The sequence below is a fragment of the Ranitomeya variabilis genome, chromosome 1 (genome assembly GCF_051348905.1).
Source record: "Ranitomeya variabilis isolate aRanVar5 chromosome 1, aRanVar5.hap1, whole genome shotgun sequence".
Lineage (NCBI taxonomy): Eukaryota > Metazoa > Chordata > Amphibia > Anura > Dendrobatidae > Ranitomeya > Ranitomeya variabilis.
In genome coordinates, this window is record NC_135232.1 from 133,124,894 (window position 1) to 133,134,486 (window position 9,593).

General features: G+C 46.5%; 1 protein-coding gene across 1 annotated transcript in view; it reads right to left on the reverse strand.

Moving 5' to 3' along the window:
• The window catches only part of CETN3 (centrin 3), a 46,014-nt gene extending 37,474 nt beyond the window's left edge, over positions 1-8,540 (reverse strand). Inside the window, exons 1-3 of the mRNA XM_077288950.1 lie at positions 8,399-8,540; positions 4,374-4,509; positions 3,920-4,034 (exon numbers count right to left, since the gene is read on the reverse strand). Coding sequence (XP_077145065.1) covers positions 3,920-4,034; positions 4,374-4,509; positions 8,399-8,415 — 268 coding nt within the window. The 5' untranslated portion in view covers positions 8,416-8,540. The remainder of the gene's footprint in view (positions 1-3,919; positions 4,035-4,373; positions 4,510-8,398) is intronic.
• Between the last annotated feature and the right edge of the window lie 1,053 nt (positions 8,541-9,593).

The following is a 9,593-nucleotide window of genomic DNA, read 5'->3' on the forward strand; positions in this document are numbered from 1 at the left end:
ACCGGGACTAGGTAAGTATGGGACGTGCGATCGGACAGCGGGGGGGCGCTTAGGACAGGACAGAGGGGTACGAACACTGACGGCGGCTGCAGATCGCCGCCATCAGTCGGTGGGGGGGGCAGATCGGGGTCTCCAGCCATGGCCGATGCTATTGCAGCAACGGCCATGGCTGGATTGTAATATTTCACCAATTTTCATAGGTGAAATATTACATATTGCTGATTGTCTGTTGAAAGTGAAACAGCCAATCAGAGCGATCGTAGCCACGGGGGGGCGAAGCCACCCCCCCGGGCTGTAGTACCACTCCCCCTGTCCCTGCATGTCGGGTGAAATTGGAGTTAACCCTTTCACCCGGCCTGCAGAGACGCAATCCGACCATGACGCATATGCTGCGTCACAGGTCGGATTGGCGCATGTTTTCATGACGCATACGCTGCGTCAAAGGTCGGGAAGGGGTTAACCAGTTAAATGCCGCTGTTAAACTCTGACAGCGGCATTTAAATCGCGCTTCCAGCCTTTGGGCCGGAAATACGCGCACCGCTGACCTCTGTCACATGATAGCGGGTTACCGATGTGTTGGCATGAAAACCATAGATCTCCTGGAGACCTGTATGGTTGTCAGTGCCGGCTTGCTGTGAGCGCCACCTGGTGATCGGTGCTCATAGCAAGTGAGCAATTCTGCTATATAGAGGCGATCCGAACATCGCCTCTATGTAGATGAGCCGATTGGGTTGTGGCAGCTTCTAGCCTCCCATGGAGACTACTGAAGCATGGCAAAAGTAAAAAAAAAAAATATTATATATATATATATATATATATATATATATATATATATATATATATATATATATATATATATATATATATATATATATATATATATATATTAGTTCAAAATCGGAACAGCATCTTATATTACCAAATTGTAGTGCAGCGTCTTCCCAACCACTGTTGAAATGGTCTTTGGTAATAGATGAAAAAAAGAAAGACAGCACAAAAAAAATAGAAAAAAGGGGCTTTAATGCCTGAACGGCGTGGCGACGTTTCGGATTTCTTTATCCTTTTTCAAGCTTGAAAAAGGATAAAGATATCCGAAACGTCGCCACGCCGTTCAGGCATTAAAGCCCCTTTTTTCTATTTTTTTGTGCGGTCTTTCTTATATATATATATATATATATATATATATATATATATATATATACCGTATTTTTCGGACTATAAGACGCACTTTCTTTCCTCCAAGTTTGGGAGGAAAGGGTGGGTGCGTCTTATAGTACGGATATAGCATGTGGGGAGGGGGGCAGCAGCGAGTGGGATCGCACTGTTATCCCACTTCAGGATGTCCCCGCTGCCCGGAATCAGCTGCTGGGGAAAGCACATGGCCCCGCTGATTAAGTGCAGTGAATATTCATTAGCTGCTCCCCGCCCACCGATCAGCTGAGCGGTGAGCCGGGAGCAGCAAATGAATGCTGCACTTAAGCAGTGACACACAGTTTCCCCAGCACTGATTCCAGGGAGAATCTGTGTGTCCGGGGGAGGAGGCAGCAGCAGCAGGGGCCAGGAGATCGCTGCATACCTGCCTGTGCTGGACGCTGAGCTGTCTGGTACACAGGGAGGACCTGTGTGATGTCAGAAGTGGGCGGGCTGGAGCATCACATGGCAGCTCAGAGCCCTCCCTCTTCTGACATCATCATAGGTCCTTCAGACTCCCACCTAGAATCTGCAGCTTCCTCTTATGTCCTGCGCTGTGGAAAGGCAACAACAACAGGGAGGGCTCTGTGTGTGCAGCCATGGGATGCTCCAGCTTTTACCTCACCACAGGCTGGCTGCCACAATTAAGAGGTCAGTCTTTACAAAACACAATAAAGCACTCTGCCACTCCTTTGGTGAACTATAACTCCCAGCATGTCATAGGATCTGCAGGACATGCTGGGAGTTATAGTTCTCCCATGGGATTTTAAAGCAGCACTCAAGTGTTATTTTGCAGTGCTGGAGTGGTGCTTTCACTATAAGCCCTGTGCCCCCATTCTTAGGGCTCATTTCCACATGCGAGGCACACATCCGTATCTCGCATGTGGAAACCAAGCTGTGGAGCCGGCACTCCAGAGCGGAGCGTGCGGCCGCATAGGAACACATGGAGCTGCACAGCTCCGCTCCAAAGTGCCGGTGCCAGAGCTTGGTTTCCACATGCGAGATACGGACGTGTGCCTCGCATGTGGAAATGAGCCCTTATACTCACCCTCCAGCGTCTTCATATCGTACTTCACAGACACCACACTGGTCCCGCAGCTTCCAACATAATAACATACTATTATATATAATAACACCACATATAATAGTATGTTATTTATGTTATTAAATATTTTACCACATTTTTTTTGCTTCAAATATTTTTTTCCCTATTTTCCACCTCTAAAACCTGGGTGCGCCTTATAGTCCGGTGCGTCTTATAGTCCGAAAAATACGAGATTATATATATATATATATATATATATATATATATATATATATATATATATATATATATATATATATATATATATATATATATATATATATATATATATATATATATATATCACCCTCCTTTCGCCCCATTCAAAATAAAACGATAAAAATAAAAGTTCAGAATCACCCGATCAATTAAAAAAAAGGATTAACATGATAGATAAACGGCGTAACGAGAGAAAAAAAGTAAAAACACCAGAAATGTTTTTTTGTTTGACATTGCATTAAAATGCAATAACGGGCAATCAAAAGAATTAATCTGAACCAAAATGGTACTGTATCATTAAAAACGTCAGCTTGGCACACAAAAAATAAGCCCTCACTCGACCCCAGATCATGAAAAATGGAGACGCTACAGGTATCGGAAAATGGCGCATTTTTATTTTTTTTAGCAAAGTTTGGAAAAAATTTTAACCACTTAGACAAAAAAGAACCTAGACATGTTTGGTCTCTATAAACTCGTAATGACCTGGAGAATAATAGTGACAGGTCAGTTTCAGAATTAGTAAACCTAGCAAAAAAACCAAACTAAAAAACAAGTGCGGGATTGAAGTTTTTTTTGCAATTTCACCGCACTTGGAATCTTTTTCCCGTTTTCTAGTACATGGTAAAACCAATGGTGTCGTTCAAAAGTACAACTCATCCTGCAAAAAACAAGCCCTAACATGGATATATTGACGGAAAAATCAGAGATCATCTGCAGACTTGACTTCCGCTTCATGTTCGATTTGTCGGAAGTCGGAAGATGGAGACAGTGACACCAGCGCTGATTGAGCGCCAGGGTCACATGTCACAACAACCACACAGGAGCCGGCACAGGTGGCGAGTATAAACTTTATTATTTTATGGGGGCCAAACATTTTGAGTAAGAAAGGGAACTCCTTTAAGAAATCAGGTACCTCATACTCCAACCTACCCCTTCATCAAGGCTAATGTGAAAAAAAAGCCGGTCTTGAGGAATCGGGAACATCATGTTTTGCAAACTTATATTACTTTTTTGGGGTAGAAATTTACATTCACACTACAATTCCAGATTTATTCTTTGCTCCCCACATCTGAGCGAGCACCCGAGTGTTCTCATACTGCAGTAATTGCAGCAGTGTTGGCTCTAATATGCGACTGTCACCTACTGCGGATGGTGCAGACAGTACTCTTTTCCCTGCACTGTACATTTATGTCACTTGACGCTAGGTACATCGCACCAGCTCTGTAAATGAACAGTGGATTGTGCTAAGGGGTTAATGCATTCTGCTGTGTACCATCAGCACAAAAAAAGAAAAAACACATTAGCTCAGCAACCTCGGAATGAAAAGGTTCTCAGGATGCCAAGCATCAAAAGCTGGAAAGGCAAAGAAGGCTCAAGTACTGCTTGTAAATATGGAGAAATGGCAGGTAAGAAAAGAAAACTTACCAACTTCATTAAAGTCTTCAAAACTAATCCTTCCTGTTGCTTCACTATCATAATCTTTCAGGATTCGTAAAACATCTGCCTTCTTAACGTCAAACCCCAGAGCGCGCATGGCCACCTGCCAAACAGAAGACAAATCATCGGAATCTGTACCAAACGTTTACAAGAAAAGAAAAATCGGTGGTCTCTGGACAACGACCAATGAGGGGCAAAGCTATGGAAACAGATCAGCCGATAGACAGCGTCCAACCCAATAACAGAAATTAGAGCGCTGACAATGAATGAAGTAATACTAACCTAATACAATCCCCTGCTGATTTTGTGCCAATGCTGTCAATCACTCTGTTTACTGGGCACCAACAATGACCACTGCAGCCAATCACTAGCTGTAGTGGTTAGAGGTCTACACCTCTAAGTACAATGTTGTAGCCAGTCACTGGGGTTTCCTGGCCATTACCTTTAATTCATGATAATCTATTGCTTTGTCTTTGTCGGTATCAAACAGATCAAATGCATCTTTAATTTCTTGCTTCTGTTCCTCGCTCAACTCTCTTTTTTTCTTCTTTTTTGTTTTGTCGACCGCTAACTCCGATCTGGTGGAGAAGACAAGGAGACGCACAGATGAGAGAAGCTGAACCTGGAAGTCAGTACATTTACACGGAAGGAGAAAAGACATGATGATTTATTTATCTACGTCTATGGATACATCCCCTACTCCTGCAGCAAATCTAAAAAAGTGCTATCTGCACTCCATGCATTTTTGGTGTGTTTTCGCTGCAGTTTTTCCGCACGGAAATGGGCCAGAAATGCTATGGAATCCTTATGCCAGTTAATTCAATGACAATCCTGAAGTGCTGTGCACTTAATCATTACTTTTCCTTGAGTATTCGCAGTGCGTTTCTTTCTGCAGCTTGTCAAATCTCTTTGCGGATTTTCAGCTTTTTTCACCCATTGACTTCAATTGAGTCAGACAAATCCGCAGCAAAAACGCAGGTATAAAAATATTTGAGGATTTGCTGAGTTTTTGTTTGTGTTTTTACGGGCTTCCTATGCAATTTCCCAAGCAGTCACCTGTGTGACAGTGTGGGAAACACCGGCGTGGTTGCTACCACCGGTAAGACCGTCGGTCAGAGCGCTGCAGGGTCACGCTGTCAGATGTCAGCGTGACCCCTCAGAGATACTGTGACCCGCTGTAAAAAGCTTACTGCAGGTGTCGGCTAATGAGAAACTACTACTCCCATCAGGCTAGGTCTGCTGTCGCGGATAACAGTGATAGCAGGTGCCGCTGATGAGAGAAGTAGTCTCTCGTCAGCCGGCACCAGTGCTCAAGCTGAAAGGTAAATACATATTCAATTAAAAATAACATTAAAAAAAACACAAAATAAAAAAACCACATTATACTCACCTAACACCAAATCCCTGATGCCCTTGTCTCCTATAAAAAATTTAAAATAAAAAAACATGTAGTCACCTTAATGCCCAAGTCTCCTGTAAACAATCAAAAATAATAAACAACCGTATACTCTCCTGTCCTCCGTAGTCCACATAATCCACAGTGATCTTATTTGTAGAATAGTCACATCCGGAGATGTGACTGCTCTAACGGGCTGCCGGCGATACGCTGACAGGAGGTAATCGCTCCCACAGTGTAGAACGCTGAGCTGCCGGGAGAAAGTATTTGCTTGCAGAAAATTCTGCAAGGTTTCTGCATCTTTTGGCAGCAAAAAAATGAGCGTTTTGCCACGGGTTTTTGCATGCTTTTTTTGCAAGTATTTTTCTACAGCAATGAATGCTTTTTTTTACCTTAATAAAGATATTTAAAAATGTTGTATTTTCGTGGTTCAACACCTTTTTCATTTTATGCAGTAGCATCACGGTAATAGGGTTAGGGGTGAGTGTCAGCAGCTGTCATTGACACCAAGCCCTAGGTTTAGTAATGAAGAGGTCTCAGCCAGACATCTTCATTACTAAACCTGTAAGTAGGAGCATTAACAGAACGAACATGCATAGGCTGTAACTTAACAGCAACTGTAAAAAAAAAAAAAAACATGGAAAAAAAATTGCATGGGTTTCCCCAGAAGAGGGATAGCCGACGGCTGAGGGCTTATGTTAAAATTCTGGGAAGGAGTCAATAGCCAGAACTGTTCCCTATTAATATCAGCTCACAGCTGTTTGCTTAGCCTTTACTGACTAGTTTACGGGGTGATCCAGAAAAAAATTGACGTTTGTGTCCCCTTAGAAAATCTAACCAGCAAAGGCTAGGTAGACAGCTCCAGGCTGATCTTAATAGCTTTGGAAGGGGCCATGGATATTGGTCCCTCCCAGACTTAAAACATTAACTCTAAGTTGCGCCAAATCTGGCATTTAACCTCGCTCTTCCCACTAGCCCTGATGCGGTGGCAAATAGGGAAATGGTTGGGGGGGGGGGGGGGTGATGTCACCTTTATATTGTCAGGGGACATCAAGCCCAGAGGTGTCTATAAGACACCCCCATTACTTACCCCATAGTGATATTGTAAAAAAACACCCCCCCAAAATAAAGTCCATTATTGGAAATAATGACACTGACTTCTTTACTGAATCTAAATTAAACCATCCTCACCAAAAACCTAATCCACTGAAGCCAACGTCTCCTGTAACAAAAATACAACGAGAAATCGCAGAGCTCAGATCTCTATCTGCTCATGCTCCGCCCCGGTGGCCATTTTCCTGGAGTACACCGCAATATAAACCATGGACATGCCGTGGTTCCAGGCTTTAAAATGTCGGCGGAGCCCCAGCACCTTCGAATACCCCCTCCTCCCAGCCTGAGGCAAGCAGCATCGCTCCACTTTTGCCTCTGCCAGCAGCAACCCTGGGACCCTGCGCAGCCAGTTAGGTATATTCGAATTATAAGATGCACCCCCATTTTCATCATGAAGTTTGGGAGAAAAAAAGTGTGTCTTCAAATCCGAAAAATGTGGTATTTGGTATCACTCAGTTCAGGAACGCCCGATCTATCAAAAAAATAAAAACAATTAATACGATCGGTAAATGGAATAATGAGAAGACAAATCAAAACACCAGGATTACTTATTTTGGCTGCCGCAACATTGCAATAAAATGCAACAACAAGCAATAAAAACATTGTACTTACAAGAAAGTGGGATCAATAAAAACATCAGCTCTGTAGGCAAAAATAATAATCCCTCACCCAGTCCCAGTTCCCGATAAAATGGAAACATTACGGGTCTCGGAAAAAGGTGACAATATTTTTTTTTTTCTTTACAAACTTTAGATTTTTTTCACTACATAAATAAAAAAAGAACCTAGACATGTTAGGTGTCTATGAACTCATAATGACCTAGAGAATCATAATGACAGGTCAGTTGTAGCATTTAGTGAACATGGTAAAAAAAAAGTTATGGTACTAGGAAGGTAGGGATCAAAAAACTAAAACGCCAAAACGGAAAATCCCAAGGTCGTGAAGTGGCTAAGAAATCTGCTTTCATAAGGAACTTTCCATTTCTGTCCCGGTCATGTAACGGACACACAGGTGCACGGCTCGTCACAAGATACATACCCAGGGGTCCGACACATGACACGGGAAAACATCATGACAGCAAGCAGAGGTGCTGAAAACACGGAGAACTGATGCAGAGAGTAACACTGACATGAAAATCCAGAACTAGATCCTTACAGTGCAGGCTCCTGGAGACCCCCGGATTCCTGCAGCTGTACCCCACATCCCAGAGAGCTCCGCAGTGCAGACTCCTGGAGACCCCCAGATTCCAGCAGCTGCACCCCCACATCCCAGAGAGCTCCACAGTGCAGGCTCCTGGAGACCCCCGGATTCCTGCAGCTGCACCCCCACATCCCAGAGAGCTCCGCAGTGCAGGCTGCTGGAGACCCCCATATTCCTGCAGCTGCACCCCCACATCCCAGAGAGCTCCACAGTGCAGGCTCCTGGAGACCCCCGGATTCCTGCAGCTGCACCCCCACATCCCAGAGAGCTCCGCAGTGCAGGCTGCTGGAGACCCCCATATTCCTGCAGCTGCACCCCCACATCCCAGAAAGCTCCGCAGTGCAGGCTCCTGGAGACCCCCGGATTCCTGCAGCTGCACCCCACATCCCAGAGAGCTCCGCAGTGCAGGCTGCTGGAGACCCCCATATTCCTGCAGCTGCACCCCACATCCCAGAGAGCTCCGCAGTGCAGGCTGCTGGAGACCCCCATATTCCTGCAGCTGCACCCCACATCCCAGAAAGCTCCGCAGTGCAGGCTGCTGGAGACCCCCATATTCCTGCAGCTGCACCCCCACATCCCAGAGAGCTCCGCAGTGCAGGCTGCTGGAGACTCCCATATTCCTGCAGCTGCATCCCCCATCCCAGAAAGCTCCGCAGTGCAGGCTGCTGGAGACCCCCGGGAACTAATGTAGCTCAGTCACCTCCCGCCATAGAGAACACGCAATGTGCGGTCACGCTCCCAGGTGCAGCCAGCCTTACCTCACAACCAGGCTCATGTCCACTCTCTGCACAGCCCTGGACACACAGACAGCAACAGCAAGGCCCTAAGCTCCAAGCCCGCCCAGTAAACAAGGTATCCGATACGTGATTGGTGGAAACCTTATCACTTCCCCTTAGTAACCAGAGCGGCTTCTAAACAAGACCGTATTTTAATTGGTTGTAATATGTGTCAATCTAAAAAGAATAATTTGATTGGCCGAAAAACAGCACGCCTCGTAACGTATTCTCCAAGGATGAAGAAAGCGAAGTAACTGGAAAGTAGCGTCTAGAATGGAGTTGATTTTTTGAGGGAAAGGTCATGTCACCGGAAGGGGGCGGAGCCTCATTCAGTCAAGTGCAGAGGCTCAGGCTGCTATTGTGGAGAGGGCTGAGGAGCTGTACCATGGAGCAGTGTGAGGAGAGGAGCTGCACCACGGAGCAGTGTGAGGAGAGGAGCTGCACCATGGAGCAGTGTGAGGAGAGGAGCTGCACCACGGAGCAGTGTGAGGAGAGGGCTGAGGAGCTGCACCATGGAGCAGTGTGAGGAGAGGGCTGCGGAGCTGCACCATGGAGCAGTGTGAGGAGAGGGCTGAGGAGCTGCACCATGGAGCAGTGTGAGGAGAGGAGCTGCACCATGGAGCAGTGTGAGGAGAGGAGCTGCACCACGGAGCAGTGTGAGGAGAGGGCTGCGGAGCTGCACCATGGAGCAGTGTGAGGAGAGGGCTGAGGAGCTGCACCATGGAGCAGTGTGAGGAGAGGGCTGCGGAGCTGCACCATGGAGCAGTGTGAGGAGAGGGCTGCGGAGCTGCACCATGGAGCAGTGTGAGGAGAGGGCTGAGGAGCTGCACCATGGAGCAGTGTGAGGAGAGGGCTGAGGAGCTGCACCATGGAGCAGTGTGAGGAGAGGGCTGCGGAGCTGTACCATGGAGCAGTGTGAGGAGAGGGCTGAGGAGCTGCACCATGGAGCAGTGTGAGGAGAGGGCTGAGGAGCTGCACCATGGAGCAGTGTGAGGAGAGGGCTGAGGAGCTGCACCATGGAGCAGTGTGAGGAGAGGGCTGAGGAGCTGCACCATGGAGCAGTGTGAGGAGAGGGCTGAGGAGCTGCACCATGGAGCAGTGTGAGGAGAGGGCTGAGGAGCTGCACCATGGAGCAGTGTGAGGAGAGGGCTGAGGAGCTGCACCATGGAGCAGTGTG